Source organism: Tursiops truncatus, chromosome 3, assembly GCF_011762595.2.
Source record: "Tursiops truncatus isolate mTurTru1 chromosome 3, mTurTru1.mat.Y, whole genome shotgun sequence".
Classification (NCBI taxonomy): Eukaryota; Metazoa; Chordata; class Mammalia; order Artiodactyla; family Delphinidae; genus Tursiops; species Tursiops truncatus.
Genome location: NC_047036.1, coordinates 16261824 through 16280762, shown reverse-complemented (window position 1 = coordinate 16280762; position 18939 = coordinate 16261824). Strand labels below are relative to the sequence as shown.

Genomic DNA, 18939 nt, shown 5'->3' with positions numbered 1-18939 from the left:
CAAAACCAGAAAAGTTAGGAACATTACCGCAATAAAAGAGAAAATAATCTTACAGATATCCAGAGATCTGAGGATAAGCCAACTATAGGCAATGAATTTTCTTTTTAGAAAACTAATTATCATTTTTAATATAATTGAAACAAAAATAGTTTCCGTATAATAGGTAAAAAAGTCTTGTAAGTTTCTGATATAGATACATTGTTGTTCAAATATTTAAGAAAAAAAAAAACAGGCACCCTGATGATGTGTAAAAGGAGATGTAGGAAATAAATTAGGAGTTCTAGAAAATTGAAAACGCTTAATTAAGATCAGTCTTGAAAGCAGTAAAACTCGAAAGAACCAATAATAATATAAAAGTGATATAAAAATTAGGGAAAAGAGAAAAATCTTGATACAATAAGCCCAATAGTATTTTATACGTAGGAGAGGACAGAGAGAAAAATTATGAATGTAAATAGCCCTTCAAAAACAAAAACAACAAAAAATAAACGTTTTGAAAGAAAACTTTCATGACTAGGAAAAAAGAGACTCAGAACTCAGATTAAAGCATCTCAACATATTTTAATATAAAAACACCACCAGAGCTAAACACATCCTGGTGATATTTGTTTATTATAAAGACCAAAATATATCTCAAAATTATGGATGCAGGAAAAAAGCTTACCTAACAGCATTAAGTCAGCTGGTTTATTGTAGTTTTCTCCTCCGCCAAACTATATCCCATCTCCTCACAATATATAGTGGTGCAAATGTGGACACTGTAGTTGGTTTGGGGGGAGGTTTTTTTTTAATATAAATTTATTTACTTATTTATTTTTGGCTGATTAGGTCTTCGTTACTGCATGCAGGCTTTCTCTAGTTGCAGTGAGCGGGGGCTACTCTTTGTTACAGTGTGTGGGCTTCTCATTGCAGTGTCTTCTCGTTGCAGAGCACAGGCTCTAGGTGCACAGGCTTCAGTAGTTGTGGCACGTGGGCTCAGTAGTTGTGGCTCATGGGCTTAGTTGCTCCGCAGCATTTGGGATCTTCCTCAATGAGGGATCGAACCTGTGTCCCCTGCATTGGCAGACGGATTCTTAACCACTGCACCACCAGGGAAGTCCTTAGGGGTGTTTTTATATTGCCATTTTACAAGTCATTACCTACTTCAACCATCAACCAAACAAAAAATTTGCTTTGCCATGAAGGATTTTTTTTCAGTGACTTTTTACTGCTACACAATTCCGCTAGAATACCCTTCCACAGTTGATGACTGTCATAACAATAACCAGGGCTGTTCTGTTGTAGCTTGTGTATATGACAACCAAATTATTTACCATGAGTGTACTGGGGCAGCATAATTATTAAATATGATTGTGTTTTACAAAAGCAGAGATACGGGTTAAGGAATGTAATGACTGTTTTACTTAATAATGTGAAACATAAATTTCTGTATTTTTAAAAACATGTTAAATGATTTGGGTTTTTATTTTTTTAATCCATAACCTATTCTCTGAGATATTGTTTTAAAATCAATTCCTTTGTTATATCAACTAGATCTTTGATTATATCTATGACATTATGAGATTTTAAAATAAATAAATATGTTCTAGCTTTGAAATATATATATTTCACATATATAGTTATATGCATCACAAGTTTTCTCTAGTAAACACTCCAAGAAAAGGAAACTGGGAAAAAACCAAAAATCTCTCCCCTTAATTTTAACATGGAGAATTAAGAATTAAGTCTCTTGTTTTAAATTTGTGTTTGTCCTTATGGACCTAATTATAAAATTTATTTCTGGGAAACGAATACATGATCTCTCTCTCCCTCTCAAGCTAATATATAAATGATGATACTATGAAACACACAGTCAAGTAATGTGTTGTGTGTATGTATACCATATGTTTATGTGTGTGTGCTTATATGTGTCTGTGTGAAATAAAAATTTCAATGTGAAAAAAAACTCAATGTTTTTTTTTTGTTTTTTTTTTGTTTTTTTTAGTCTTCCTTTTTCCTTTTGAAAATTGGATAACACTCCTACAATATATAACCTTTTTTTGAGCTCAGAGTACTCTAAGGATTTTTTGGCAACTATAGAAATGCTGATTAGACTGCACTGTAAAATTATCCAAGATAGTGTCTTTTTTTTTTTTTTCCCAGAGAGAGCAATTACTGAGTAAAAATAACATGGAAAGGCACAAGATCATTTACCATGTATACTAAGATGCTATGAGTTATGACCTTTGTTAATCTTATTTAGATAAGAGTGCATTGTTTTCTAAATAATAAACTGACTCTTTCTATGTGATTGAATTATATCATGAATAGCAAGGCAAAACTTTAGACTATTAGTCAAAGATTTCTAAATACATTTTGAACCATATCTTTTAAAATTTCTCCCAAGTGTTTCTCCTATAGGGAATGTCAGTTTTCATAAAATAACAGGTAAACAAAAGTTTGTGTATTATAATTATTATTCAAAGATGATAATACCTAGTTATTTATGGACTATTGACACTCAGTTGTCAGAATTCTTAAAGGTGATTCTGCGTGTTATATGTCTTCAGGATTGATAGTTGCATGTTGTTTTGTTTTTTGGTTTGTTAGAATTAGTGTTTAGAGTAAGTTTTGTCTGATATCTTTTGTTATTTTAGGATAATTTTATATATTTCCTCCCATGGTTAATCATATTATCCTAAAAATGTGATGGAACATAAAGGTATTATATTTAGGATTAAAGTTTCAAAGGTACATGTGAATATTTATGTTAAACACAAATACTAATAAAATATTTGAGCATTAAATGCACACTGGGCTCTTTAGAATATGCTTTCTACTCTAAAAAAAAACCTGGGTCCCAAAGACCTTTGTTTCCTTGAAATTATTTAATTCCTAGTAACTATTTTTATATACTTAGTGATCTTTATTGTCAGAGACATACAATGCTCATTGAGTTCATCTCAATTTATCATAATATCTCTGTTTTTTCTAATTTCTTCTGTCAGTAATCTTATAATTATCTCACTAGAATATCATATACACACACAGACATACACACTCAGTAGTTTTATTTTCCAAATTGCTGGTATTTTTTATCTTATTAGACAGGCTCTTTATTCATTCTTTTTATTCATTTGCCTATCAATGGACACTCATGTTGTTTCCATATCTTGGCCATTGAGAATAATGCTGTAATGAACATGAGAATACAGACATCTCTTTGAGATCATAATTTGAATTCTTTTGGATATATACCCTGAAGTGGGATTTCTGGATCATATTGTAGTTCTATTTTTAATCTTCTGAGGGACCTCCATACTGTTTTACATAGTTGCTACACCATTTTACATTCCTACCAACAGTGTACAAGGATTCCAATTTCTCCACAACCTTGCCAACACTTTTTATCTTTTGTTCTTTGACAATAGCCAGCCTAACAGGTATGAGGTGGTCTCTCACTATAGTGTTAATTTGTGTTTCCCTGATAATTAATGATGTTGAGCATCTTTTCATATACCTGTTGGCTATATGTATGTCTTCTCTGGAGATATGTCTGCTCAAATACTTTGCCCATTTTTAAATTTGGGTTATTCATTGTCTTTGTTTTGTTTTGCTATTGACTTGTAGGAGTTACTTATGTATTTTGGAAATTAAGCCCTTATCAGATATATGGTTTGCAAATATTTTCATGCGTCCTATATGTTGCCTTTTAATTCTGTTGATTGTCTCCTTTGCTGTGCAGAAGATTTTTTTAGTTTGATGTAGTCCCACTAATCTACTCTTGCTTTTATTTTCTATGCTTTGTGTCATATTCAAGAAACTTTTGCCAAGACCAGTGTCAAGAAAGTTTTTCCCCATGTTTTCTTATAGGAATTTTACATTTTCAGGTTTTACATCTAAGTTTTTAACTCATTTTAAGTTGATTTTTGTGTATAGTAACCTAGGTATCCAATTTCATTTTTTGCATGCATGTATCTACTTTTCCCATTACTATTTGGTGAAAAAACTCAGTTCCCCATATTCTTACTCTTGGCACCCTCATGAGAGACCAATTGACCTTATATGCATGGGTTTAATTCTGAACTCTCTGTCTTGTTTTATTGGTCTATATGTCTATATTTATGCCAGTACCATACTGTTTAATTACTGTAGCTTTGTAATATATTTTGAAATCAGGAAGTATAAAGCCTTCAGTTTTGTTCTTTTTTCTCATGATTGTTTTATATATGTTGGGTATTTTGTAGTTTCATAAAAAAATTAAGATAATAGTTTTCTATTTCTGTGAAAAAGTACCATTGGAATTGTGATTAGACTAGCATAGCATTAAATTTGTAGATTTCTTTGGGTAGTATGGACATTTTGACAATATTAAGCCTAGCCTTATAATCCTTGAGTACAGGATGTCTTTCCATTATTCATGTCTCCTTTAATTTATTTTGTTTTATCAATGTTTTGTAGTTTTCAGTACACAGTGATTTTATTTCCTTAAGTTTATTCGTAAGTATTTTATTATTTTCAATGCTACTGTAAATAGGATTGTTTTCTGAATTTCCTTTATGGATTGTTCATCATTAGTGTATAGGAACACAACTGATTTTTGTGTGTTGATTTTGCAAACTGCCAATTTTACTGAATCTGTTTCTTCATTCTAACAGGGTTTTTATTTGTTTATTTGGTTTTGTTTTTGTCTTATGGAGTCTCTAGGATTTTCTACCTATAAGGTCATGTCATCTGCAAACAGAGATAATTCTACTTCTTCCTTTCTCTTTGTATTCCTTTTACTTTTTCTTCCTTATTTATTCGGCTAGAACTTCCAGTACAATGTTGAATAGAAGTAGGTGAGAATGGGCTCCTTATCTTCTTCTGGATCTTTGAAGAAAACTTTTTATTTTTTTAACATTGAGTGATATTAGCTCCGAGCTTTTCATATATGCTTTTATAATTTTGAGGTATCTTCCTTCTATACCTAGTTTGTTTTGGTATATATTCAATAATAATGGAATGTTATTCAACCCTGAAAAAGAATAGAATTCTACTATATGTGACATGCATGAGCCTGGAGAACATTATTCTAAGTAAAACAAGTCAGTCACAGAAGGACAAGTACTGTATGATTCCACTTATATGAGGTTTCCAAAATAGTCAAACTTGCAGAAGCATATAATTCAGTAGTGGTTGTAAAGAGCTAAGAGAATAGAGGAAATGGGGAGCTGTTGTTCAATGGTTGTAAAAATTCAGTTATGCTAGAAGATTAAATTCTAGAGCCCTGCTGTACCACATAGTGACTATACTTAACAATGTAGTGCTGTACACATCCAAATATGTTAATAAGGTTGATCTCACATTAAATATTTTTTACCACAAAAAAACAAAATAAAACAAAAACATGAAAAGAAACTTTGGAAAGCATTGATGTATTTATCACCTTGATTTTGGTGATGATATTGCCAGTGTTTGCATTTGTCCAAACTCATGAAATTGTACACATTAAATATATACAATTCTTTGTATATCAAGTGTACCTCAATAAAGCTATCTAAAAAAAGAGACTCACTGTAGTTATTCTCCTGGAATTTAGAGTAATTTTAAGTATCTGGCTATTCATTCAGTCCTTGGACATTCTGCAGAAATATTCTAAACCTCTCTTGATTTATAAATAAATATTATCTATCAGCTATTTTGTAGTGATTAGTAGACATTTCATTTTGAATACTTTGGTATTATACATTTTAATAGTTTGAATCAGTTTGGGCATTTTATAGTCTTCATTATACACTTTTTAGGATATCCACTATACTTAGAATTATCCTTCTGAGTTGTATAATAGCATCTTAAATTCATGTCTAATTATTATTTCTAAAATATAATCCTCTTTTATAAGGCTTTTTTTTCAGAGGAGTTTTAGATTTACAACAAAATTGGGAAGGAGATGCAGAGGTTCCCCATGTATCTTCTGCCCCTGCACTTAAATAGCATCCCTCATTGTCAACATCAATCACCAAAATTGTACTTTTTGTTTGACCAAGGATGAACTTATATTTACACATAATAATCACCTAAAGTCCATAGTTTAACTTAGGGTTTACTCTTGGTATTATATATTTTATGGGTTTGGACAAATGTATAATGTAGAATGACCACCATTATAGTATCACACAGAATATTTTCACTGTCTTGAACATCCTCTTTGTTCTGCCTATTCATCTCTCCCCACCCCACCCCTGGAAACCACTGATATTTTTATTGGCTCCATAGTTTGTTTGTTTTTTTTCCAGAATGTCATATAATTGGAATCATAGAGTATGTAACCTTTTCAGATTGGCCTCTTTCATTTAGTAATGTGCACTTATTGTTTCTCCATGTCTTTACATGCCTTGGTAGCTCATTTCTTTTTCTTTTTAACAATAATGTTTCCTTGTGTAGATGTGCCACAGTTTATTTATCTATTCACCAACTGATGAACATCTTGGTGGCTTCCAAGTTTTGGCCGTGATAAATAAAGCTGCTATAATAGTCTTGTGTAGGTTTTTATGTCAAAAGAAATTTTCAGCTCCTTTGGGTAAAAAACAAGGAGCGTGATTACTGGATGGTATGGTATCCTCTAGGAGGATGAGCTGAGAATTTGAATATGACAAGTGGTTCATCTTGAGCACCGGCCGTAACAGCAATAATTTATTTCTTTATAAAATAAGATGTGGAGACAAAAAGACATTTAAATACATTATTCCAAGAATAAATGTTTATCATGATTTTTGTTTTTTTGTTTGGATTTTTGTTTTGTTATGGCTTTGGTTTTAATTTCCCCAAACATTATGCAAAGTGAACAGGATGACAAGAACTAAAATGGTCCTTTGTATTTTGCAAATCACTGACAACTACAGTGCAGTTGTATATGGATTATCTATTGCTGTATTGCAAATCAATCCAATTTAGCAGCTTAAAACAACCAATATTTATTATCTCACTATTTCTGGAGATCAGGAATCTAGGTTTGACTTAGCTGGAGGCCTCAGGTTCAGGTTCATGAGATCCCAGTGTAGGCAGCAGCACAGGTTATGGTCTTATTCAAAGACTTGCCTAGGGGGAGGCAGCGATGGTTTTTGCTTCCAGCTCACTAACACAATTGTTGTCAGTTTTCAGTCACTTGTCATATGGTCCACTAGGTAGGGCTTCAATACAACCTGGTAGCTGGATTCCCCCAGGGGAACAATCTAAGGGAAAGTGAGAAAGAGTACCCATGATAGAAGCCATGGTCCTTTCATAACCTAATCTTGAAAGTGACACCTCATTAATTTTGCTATGTTCAATTTATTAGAAATGAGTCACTATACCTACCCAACATTTGAGGAAAAGGAATTACTTAAGGGTATGAATATCAAAAAGTAGGAAACATCAGGGGCCACCTCAGAGACTGCATACTAAAGGTTTTTCACAGTTTACAATTCATAAATTCTCAACTATATGGAAAGTGTATAAAATGTTAAAGTACTAATCTTAATATACTCCATTTTGTTTAATGGGGCAAGGGGAAACGTTACTATACTTGTAATACTTGGTGTATCAACAAGTATCAATTCTTCCTTTGCACTTGATCTTCTTCTTCCAGGGACACTCTTCCTCTTGTAAGACTCTACCAAAATGTTTTCTGGGCTATGAATTTTTATGACCCACTGGTACAGGTTTTTGCAACTTTCTTTGTGAAAACAATGTGCTTTGTAATACTACTATCATAATAGTTCTCTGATTTACTTATTTATCTCTGTGTGCTGACTTTTTTTTTGTTTTTTTACAAGTGTCATTGTCCTAGTTTTAGCTAGTTGAAAGTCCTTTGTGAGACTTACTGAATTATGGGAAGTTATATAGTTTAGCTGGAATTTATAGACTTTAGAAACCAGGAACTTGACTTCCTAGACTACCTCAAAAAGTTTTAGGTGACATGTTCTAATTTATTTTGCAACATTTCTATATATTTTTTCATCAGAACAGTGTTCTATTTTGTATGTAACTGCCTAGGAACATCATAATATTTTTAAGGATTCTAAAAATTATTATGGCCCTTAGATTAGTTATTTCAACATGAATTTTGGAAATATGGCCATTGTCAGAAGTCCCTTTTAGTGTTTCATAGCCTTGCCATCAAAAAGGGACTGACAGGGCTTCCCTGGTGGCGCAGTGGTTGAGAGTCCGCCTACCGATTCAGGGGACACGGGTTCATGCCCCGGTCCGGGAGGATCCCACATGACGTGGAGCGGCTGGGCCCGTGAGTCATGGCCGCTGAGCCTGCGCGTCCGGAGCCTGTGCTCCGCAACGGGAGAGGCCACAACAGTGAGAGGCCCGCGTACCGCAAAAAATAAAAAAATAAAAAAGAGAGTCAAATTGTAGGGCTTCCCTGATGGTGCAGTTGTTGGGAGTCCGCCTGCCGATGCGGGGCACATGGGTTCGTGCCCTGCCCCGGGAGGATCCCACGTGCTGCGGAGTGGCTGGGCCCGTGGGCCATGGCTGCTGAGCCTGCACGTCCGGAGCCTGTGCTCCGCAACGGGAGAGGCCACAGCAGTGAGAGGCCCGCGTACCACAAAAAAAAAAAAAAAAAAAAGGGACTGACGTTCTTTCCTAGTTCCAGTTTGAATATTTCGGGGAGCATACTCTTTTTGTGAATCATTGTGAATCAGCTGCCTATCCTTTTACCCTTCAACTGTGAAGGGCAAGGTGGAGTCCTGTAAAAACGTGGGTTTCATGCTCTTCCCAGGTCAATTAGCTTTGTCAGGAGGGATAGAGCCTTTAGCAATATGACAGATCCTGATAAACGCACGTGATTCAGCTCAGGGGATCATGTGTTTCACAGAAGAAGGTGCTCTACCCATGAAATGTTTTGTTGGTGAGGGCTGTTGAACTAAAAAATAACATTTGAAGTCAAGTAGTGTAAATACATTTATAGAAGAGGACTGGGAAATATCTCTATTGAATAATGAATAAACACAAACACACACACACACACACACGTCGATGTTCAGTAGCAACATACAGCACTTTAAAACATACAATTGTACCTTTAGAAGCAAATTAGAATATTCCATACACTTACCAGATGCACTAACCTAAAAAAACTTATCATAACACAACTAAACAATTATTACCTCAGAGAAATTATTTTTATAGATGTTTTATATTCACTTATCCATGTAGTCTAATTGTATTTATGTATAATGTTAAATCACCATTAATTTAATCATGGTTGAAAATCTTTATAAAATTACATTTTAATTAAAGATTTCTGTTATTTATATAGCTATTTGAGATTTGCTATATAAATAACTTGCTGTAATAGATATGATTCTAACTTGACAATAAAACAATTGATAACAACATGTCCATTATGCTTAATGTCTAATTCATAAGTGTCTATAGGGAAATGTGAACATTTGTGAAAGAGATATAAGCATAAATAGATGTATGGTCTAAATATTTTAATGTCTCTTTCTAATAAGATTATTATTTTATGAACATTATTATCATTAAATAAGTTTAATATGAAATATTTTTCAGAGCACTATCAGCTGTATGTTCCTGAGTCAGCCCAAGTTGGTTCAGCTGTTGGGAAAATCAAGGCGAATGATGCAGACACTGGTTCAAATGCAGACATGACATACTCCATCATTAATGGTGATGGTGTTGGGATATTCTCTATCTCCACTGACAAAGAGACCAGAGAAGGGATCCTTTCCTTAAAGAAGGTAAAAAATATATAAATATATACTGTTAGTGATTTAGGCATTTCATTCATTTTTCCACGAATGGAAATTTGGCAGAGGTATGAATAATGTATATTGTCATGTCATTAAAATGATCAAATATTTCCTCTTTAATATGTAATTACATTTTAATTATGATTATGTCTAACTGTTTAAATCCTCTCTTAAGAAATGTATTTTAGTAGGGTGGGAAGATTGGATATAGAATGCACTATGAATGTGGCGCCCCATCTTTGTTTTCAGATAACATATTTATCATGAATGCCTGTTCTATTAATGTCATTACTCTATGCTGTACTAAACAAAGTAGCATTAAGAGACCTTCTAACTAATGTAAAAAAAACTTCATCATGTTGGCTAACAATATTTAGGAGACGAGTTTGCTTGGATGGATCTTTTAGTGAAACCATTAACCTTCTTCCCCATTCTTTTTTATTCCTAAGAATTTGTCATTGGACTAAATCTATTGCTTTTTGCTTTTAAGAGACAATAATGCTCATGTCCTTGTAAAAATGAAGTGGAACACAGGCAATTAGCAAAGAAGGATTTAAATGTAATTCCTAATGCAGTATGTCTCAGTCTTTAAATGTTTAACAACTTCAGCTTGTAAATATACTAACATTTAGGTCCCTAGGCCCTTCCCTCCATATTTTGATTCAGAAAGGATGGAGTGGGGGTAAAGAATTGGCCTTTTTAACAAGTACTCCAGATGATTCTACTGTGTAATATGTTCAGAGCACAGGATGAGAAATTTTATTCTGATGTGCTGCTGTAATATCGAAGTGAACCAATCAATCTATCTTTCAATCTATCAATCATCTATTTATCTATTTGAATCTAGCTATCATTCATCTATCATCTAGCTATCTATCTAATCATCTATTTGTGTGTTTTGTATACACTTTTCACACTGTATAAAATCTCATTTATTCTTCTAATAATCACAATTTTATATTGATTTAAAATTGAGGATTAATATGCCTTTTGTATGTTATAAAAGGGGCCTGCAAAGCAGAGCTTAAAGTGTGTAAATACTTAAGAAGTAGTCATCACTGGTCTATATAAAATATTGATTCTTCACCTAAAATATCTCATTTTCAACTTTCTGAGATTGTCAAACTTGGATCAAAAATATGTTAATAAAAATAGTCAACTTCCATGTCTTCATTTAACAAATATGTGAGCTTTGAGTGTCTCTTGTGTGCCCATAACTGTGCTCTACAAGAGTCATGAGAGCCTGAGCAGAACCAAAGTCACTGTCTTCTTGCATAGAGCTTCCAATCTATGGAAGCGGAGAGATACCAATCAAATATCATATGCATTCTTAGATAGGTAATAAAACTGTTCTATGAAGGAGAGTTATACAGTGCTGTTGGGAAAACAAAATCTAGGGTGTTTGGTGCTGTCTGATAGTCAGCAGTGATTGAACAGAGAACTGAAAGAAACTTAGGAGGTAGTTAGGTAAAGAGCATTACAGGAAGAGGAAAGAAAACACAACAAGAACCTGAATGGAGTAGAACATGGTACACTAAAAATCTTCATTGATCCTGGAGCAGAGAGTGAGGGAGTTAGTGCATAGGTGAGCACACAGGGCCTTGTTAAATTTTACCCAATGGAGAGCCATTGAAGCTATCTAAGCAGGAAGTGATAAGGTCTCATTTGATGTCAGTATTTCTAATTAATTGTTAATAGAAACTACACAAGGACAAGACTATTTTTTAACTCATCACTGCATTCCCAATGTCTAGCATGTTTTCTGACATTGCGTAGGCATTCAATAAGCATTAGAGTAATTAATGGATATACTATGGATTAGAAAATGAAGTGAGGATTGTCTGCTTTTCATTCCTTGGATGGCTTCTTCACTCAGGTAAATCCAGGTAAGCAGATGAATAACTCTTTCTGAAAGATGAGTCTTGAACCCTAGGGAACACCAGTATTTAAGAAACAAGCAGAAGGCAGGAAAGAAATAGAGTCTTTGAAGAAAATATCAAAAAACAGAGGTGAATTTTATCATTGAAAATTCCCAAGGGATGCTGAACAGGAGGAAGATAGTCATTAAAAATATGAAGGATTCTAGAACTAAAACACAATTTAGAATTATAAAGATTCATTCGATTTGGCAAAAGGGGGCATGGTGATTCTCACGAGCAGTTTTCAGCTCTCCATCCGCATCCGCATCATCATTATCATCACAATAGATAGTAACAGCAGATAATATTTGTTAAGTGTTTCCTCTGTGTCAGGATGAGTTTTAAGAACTTTTCCCAAATATTTATTGAGCTGGTACACCTATTATCATTCCTTTCAATCTAACTGGAACATTATGATATAGGGAATATTATTATTCTCACTAATAAAACAAACTGAATCACAGAGAAAAAGAATTGTATCCATGTAGAAACTGATTGACAGAAAATTGAACTCAGGAATCTGTCTCTTCAAAGTCTGAAAAGTTACCCATTTTACATACTTGAATGAAATATATATATTTATTATTTGCTAAAATGAAGAGAAGAACAAATTTAGTGTGGTGGAGAGAAAATTGGAGGCAAGGAAATGGGAGAAAAAAATTAAAAGGAGAAAAAAGAAAAAACAACACTATCCCCTTTAAGAAGCTTTGTAGTAAAGCCAGGGAGATACTTTAAAAAGCAAATAAATGAGAACATCATAAAATGGAGATTTTAATTGTAAGGTGGGAGACTGAAAGTGTGTTTATAGCAGATGGATAAAAGATCAATAGAGACAAGAAACTGAGGATACTAAAGAGAGGGTAATTGAATTCAAAAGATGCTCTGAGGTAGAAATGGCCCTGTTTAGGATCTCGATCACAGGTGGAAAGAAAGAACCTATGATAATATTCCTCCTTATTTGACAAAATCAAACAGGAGGAAGAAATAAATGTTTGCAGATAAGTTTGCAATGATTTAGCTGGAATATGTGTGGGGTGTGGGTAGCAGGGTGATCCTTGCCTATTGAGAACTATTGTTCTTATAAAGTAGGAATTTATATCATGTTTACAAATGTGAGGGTAGTGGTGGATGATGTGAATACACACATAATCCAAAATACAAGTATAGATTGTGGGGTTAAGGACAATGGGGATCTTACCACCCTGCATGGCCTCAATTAATTTGATGCTGTTTGTGAAAAATGAAGGCAAAATGGTATATGTGCATATGTGTGCACATATATGTAGTTAACATTCTCTATATTGCATACACATATACACATACTCAATAGGTATTTTCAAGGTAAGTGTTTCAATTACATAAATGGTAATGACTATGTACTGAAAATAACCTTGATAATGAGTCCAAATTATCTTTCTATTTTTTTCCTGAATTTATTTTCTAATGTAGTCTACACTTCCTCTAAAATGCATTAATGTTTGCATTGATCTATTTTCTTAATCCTTCAGATTAGGATTATCAGTTTTAGAGTTATTCCATTGCTGTATATTTTATGTTATAAATAATTACAATTTGGAAACTAAACTGTATAACTCTGTGGATTTTAACCTTTAAGAGGCATTCATTCAGATGGCAGGGAACAGAAAAAACAGTCCTTTCAAACCTGTTCCTTATTTAATCTCTGAGGCAGCTCACTTTAGTCAGCAAGGCAGAACAGCTAATCTTCCCAAAGATCAAAATCAGCACTGCTCTATAAATCAGCTTGCAGGAGCATCTGCACATTCCTGTCCATATCATGCCTTCATCAGAAAATTGCCAAGTTGAATTCACCAGTCCATGGTGTGGTACGTTGTAAATACACTTTGATAACTTTCATTTATTGTTTAATGGAGCCTGACTGGGTGGAAAGGGGAAAAAAAGATATGGATGAATGCAACTTGATGTGTTTCCTCTGACATAAACCCTGTAGCTAGGGATAGGCTTCATAGCAGTACCTCTCAGATTCTCTTCTTGTGGTCCATATGCCAATTTGCTTTCTTTATAATAAGCAGTTGTTCCATTTTTCTTTTTAATTCAAGGCTCCAATCCTTGCTTTCCTGACTCTCAGCAAATACTGTCTGTAGTATCACTTTTCTTCTTCAAGTGTATTTAACTGCAAATACAATGCCTAATATTTTAAGCCAAAAATCTTAAACATGGTTTTTCAAGTCAATGAAGGGTGGTGGAAAATACAATCTTTACTGTCAGATGAAATATAAATTTTGGTCTTGCCATTTAAGAGATCTATGAATTATCTCAAGTCTTTTAATCTTCAGTTTTCTTATTTTAACGTTTTACGAAGTGATAATTACAAAGAGATAAAATAAGGTAAAATAGTATTCTAGGCTGTGTCTGGCTAATAAGTACAATAATACCTCAATATCTTTTGGAAATCCAAAAAAGAGGGGATATATGTGTATGTATAGCTAATTCATGCTGTATAGTAGAAACTAACACAATATTGTAAAGCAACTATACTCCAATAAAAATTAATTTTTAAAAATAAAAAAAATAAAATCAAAAGTTACCATAAAAAAGTACAATAATACCTCAATATCTACATTTCTTGTCTTCCTTTCTTTTTCTATTTGCACCAAATTTTAATTACACTTTCTAGACCTCTCCATGTGGTTATTTTACTGCCCTCCTTTATTTCATGTTATCCAAATCACCTATAATCACACAAAGAATGACACATCCTGTGTATATTTTTTTGAATGATGTCAATATTTTCTTATTGAAGCATAGTTGATTTACAATGTTGTGTTAATTTCAGGTGTACAGCACAGTGATTCCTATATATCTATATCTATCTATCTATCTCCTTTTTCAGATTTTTTTCCCTTATAGGTTATTACAAAATATTGAGTATAGTTCCCTGTGCTATAAAGTAGGTCCTTGTTGGTTATCTGTTATATATAGTAGTGTGTATATGTTAATTCCATCCTCCTAATTTATCCCTCCCCACACCCCTCCCCCTTTGGTATCACATGAACATGCTGTCACTCATGGCTCTTGGTGATCTACTTCCCCCTCTGTCTTCTGTAAAAGATTTTTATCAAAGTTCAAGTTTAATTTTGTCTTTGCAGTGCAACATTTCCAGGGATGTTTCAGTCACAAATACTTTCTTTGAATTATCTTCTCTGTTTTATGTATCAAGGTAGGCATTTCACTAATTTTTCACTGTAGAAAACACAGCAATTCCATATCCCTCTTAAATCTGCTAGATCTAATAGAGTAGAAAGAACTTATTCTAATTATTCATTATGAATGTACTGATAATTTCCATTAATGTGTACCTGTGTGTGCTACAAGTGTATGTATGTCCACAGTAGTTGTTAAACATTTTTGCAACTGGGTACCTTGTATTTTTAAAATTTTTATACTGCAGTGTGTAAAAGATCTTTATACCACTTTATTTAACAAAGGATCAGAGATGGATGGTGAGAGTAAACATAAAATGTTATATAAGTATTTTTAAAGTTTAAATTAATCCTAAGAGAAAATATATGAAATGTTTCCAGCTATAACCGTACTAGGTCCATTCCAAATAGCCACATTCTAAATTTTTTAGTAGATTGCACTTATTGAATTTTTCTTTATCATTTCTTTGACTTGCGTTGAGTGACAGAATAGGAACCAGGACTTTCTTTGCTATTGGGTTGTAAAGTTTGGGGACTATGAACCACAACGTGCAATAAAAAAATAAGGCATCCCAACTTATTATAAATGCACACACAGGCAAACACATGTGCACACTTTGTATATAAGAAGAAATAGGTTTCTAATGCTAATGAACTATTTACAAAAACTAAACATTCATTAGAGATTTTATTACTTAAAAAATCAGCCAAGCTACTATCTTTATTCTTATAAGATTCTAATATCTGGAAAGTGGTTCTCCTGCTTAGCCAGAAGCTGAAGAGGAAAGTCCAACTTTCAATTCAGTGAAATCTATCACTATATTTATAATACCTTTTGACAGAGGACTGCTTTGGGCAAACTTTTGTTCTGACTCTTCATCTATAGGCATGACCATGGAGTGATAGATCCACTGAAACTATTTTGAACATCAATTAACAGTTTTTAACACATATTCCTACAATATAATTTAGCGTACTAGTTGAAACAGCCTGTTGAGTTAAGCTATCCACACCCATGTGTTATTGGTAAATTTGCATATGTGTGGGGCTATTGAAATATCCACACATATGTATATGTGTTAGTATGTAAATATATATAAATAATATAATATAGAATATATAAATATACTTCATATATATTATGTATGTGTTATTTAAAATATTTTAAAATATTTAAAATATTTTCATTCATTTCTCCACTCTTCAAATGACAGTGAGCAAATCTGTAAGATTTATTTGTATCAATAACCTTGGAATTATACACATTAAATGATCATGACACTCTTCTGCATAGAGAAATTTATAATATAGCTTATACATGTGTTCCAGTCTTCGCAGAATGTCCACCATCCAGGAGAGGACTTTGACAAGGACCACGAATCATGGCATAATAAGAAAGCCTAGCTGATGAAACATTCAACTTCATGCAATTTTTCTTATGTTTTTGGCAAACTACTATCATTTAAGATATGCCATTTTTCAGGAAACAATAATTAATAATAATATCAGTCACTATTCCAGGATTTGGCCATTTTTTGCATAATTGAAGTGACATTTTTTCATGTATTGAAATGTTGGTATCTGTCCTATTATTATCCTCCCATTCCTGCAATGGAAAACCTGGATGATGATGCAATATAGAAACTGGACCAAGGAGAGGTCCTATGGAGTCTCTTCTCTTATTATTTAGGAAAACAGAATTTTAAGACTTTCTTAAACTCCAAGAAGAATTGAGTCATAGAGCAACTTGACTAAATGCTGTTTTCAGTATCCATCTATTTATGATGGTTATATAGTTCCAGAGGAGGAATATATTAGTGTGATTTAATGAATAGTAGAAGTGATTAATGAGAAACAATTAACATGTTCCAAATATGTAAATCTGGCTAGAAAGATGATAACTTATCTACAGGAATATGAAATGTGTTCATATTAAAGAGGGAAAATTATGATTTTAAAAGTTAGAGAGAGCAATGATATGTGAAAGTAATTACTAGGAGTAATAGGATAAAATTAAGAAACTAAAATGTAAGATGAAAATTGGAGTCAATTCAGTGACAGTGAACTGCATTAGGACATTAACAGTAACTAAAGAAAAGTAAGAGGAGCCCCACTGCCTGGGGAAGTTAAAATTACACCAGAATAAACACATTAAAAAAATTAAAATTGAAGTTAACTAGTTAATTTCTCATTTCAGATAAATGACAGTTTCCTAGTATAAGTATATCCTATGTGATAACTGACACATATGTTATTAAAAATAATTTTAATTTACTAAATTTGACAACAATAATCATAGCATTTGTTAACTATGAGCATCAATGAGTTGGTAGCTTTGTTTTCTGACTCTCAGAACTTGGACCACAGGTGAGACTTGTCCAGGGAACTAAACCCAAAACAAATTCTATAAAAATGAATAAAGAATCTGATGATGTTCCTCCAATATTTCTCTCTAAACATTAATATTATGATAGTAAATTCCAGGAGAACACCTTTACCTTAGGCTCATCTACTTCTTGTCTTAAACACTGAACTCTTAATCCAAATTTGCAGTTTTCAAAAAAAAGAAAAGGAAACTTGGCATAGTTCTGAAATTTTGTTAAATGGGATAAACTATGTTCAAATTGTAAACACTCACCCCGCCACACCAAATATCTTGGTGAGACCAGATTTATGGAGTAAATAATGGTGAACATTATCAAAGACTGGAGACTATTCTTTCCAAGAGTCTTCAAGTAGCTCAAAAGGGAATAACTCTTTCCACAGTTCTTTTTTTCAGCTTGATTGTTTTAATCATCTGTTCAATCCAAATGATTATTGTGAGAATCCAGCCCAAAAAACCTACAAGCATGGGCAGTTGAAATTTTAATATAGTATATCTGGAAAAAACTATTTATTATGCTCATAAACAATCTCTGGCTCTATAATCACCCTTATCAAGTTCCTACTGTGCCTCATGTTTATGGAGTTATTCTGTATCCATTTTTGTTTTGTTTTGTTTTGTTTTAAGACAGGAGAAGGGTATGTTTTGTGTTATGTAAACTCACAGCCAGACATTTCATGTTTTTTGCCTTCTTGGTACTCTGATAACCTGAGTACATTTTCTTTTAATTTTTTTCCTCCACCTTTTCATCAAAACCAGGTTTTAGATGAATAGATCTCACTGTTCTTGGTATACTGTTTTTGATAGACTATTTTAGGTAATAAAACAGTCTGCTGGTAATTATGGAAGGTGAAAACCACAGAGTTCTAACTAGTTTCCCAGGAGCAAAATATTACTATGAAATTACTGGAATATCTCTTTACAATGTATGAATGGTAAGTATTTGGAAAGCTTTACCAGGATTTACAGTAAGAGGAAAAATAACAATTATAATCCTAATCCAATCTCTATGTACTATTGTAGTTTTAATACAAAACAAAGAATTAACATACTTTATATTGTATATAAAATCCTGCAATCTCCAAGAATAAATAGTGTAATTTCTTCCCAGTTTTTCTATACTTGCAATTTAGCACTACCATGTTTTCTTCATAAATGAGATTGTTAAAAATATTTCCATCTACATTAATTCATCTGCTTCTAAATTCCTGTCCCAACCTGAAATAATACTTCTCTTTCCTTAGTGACTCGAAATTGGTCCTATCCATCCATCTGCCTGAAAAACAAGTCCTCCAAAATGATTATCCTTCTCTTGGGGTAGTTAAATATACATGAGATAATCATAAACATGAAACCATGAGTTCACATAAACAGCCTGTACCTTTGCAGTAGGTAGGTGAGTGTTAAGATAAATGACATCTAACTTGCCAGGAGACCTGCTAAAAATGGAAAAAGAGGTGCCTGTCATATTGGATGCACAGCTTGATAATAATATTTGATGGGGTAGAGGTGGCCAAAAATATCCCCACAAATTTCATTGAGAGTCTTTCTGACTCTCAATGAACCTTAGTCATTATAGTCTACCAGATGCAGCAGATTGAGTCTAAAAAATTACACTGATCTTAAACAAGTAGTAAACCTGCCAAGGGTGTTGCTTTCCATGAGCAAAATGCCTGGATTCTGACAGTCCATGTTCCTCTGCACAAAGGGGACCACACCTGTGCACCTAA

At 33.1% G+C, this 18939-nt stretch overlaps 1 protein-coding gene across 2 annotated transcripts in view; it reads left to right on the top strand.

Moving 5' to 3' along the window:
- Positions 1 to 18939, top strand: part of CDH18 (cadherin 18) — a 504214-nt gene that overhangs the window by 377763 nt on the left and 107512 nt on the right. For both annotated transcript variants that reach the window (XM_073802032.1, XM_073802033.1), the window contains exon 6: positions 9526 to 9713. In XM_073802032.1, the coding sequence (XP_073658133.1) occupies positions 9526 to 9713 (188 nt within the window). The remainder of the gene's footprint in view (positions 1 to 9525; positions 9714 to 18939) is intronic.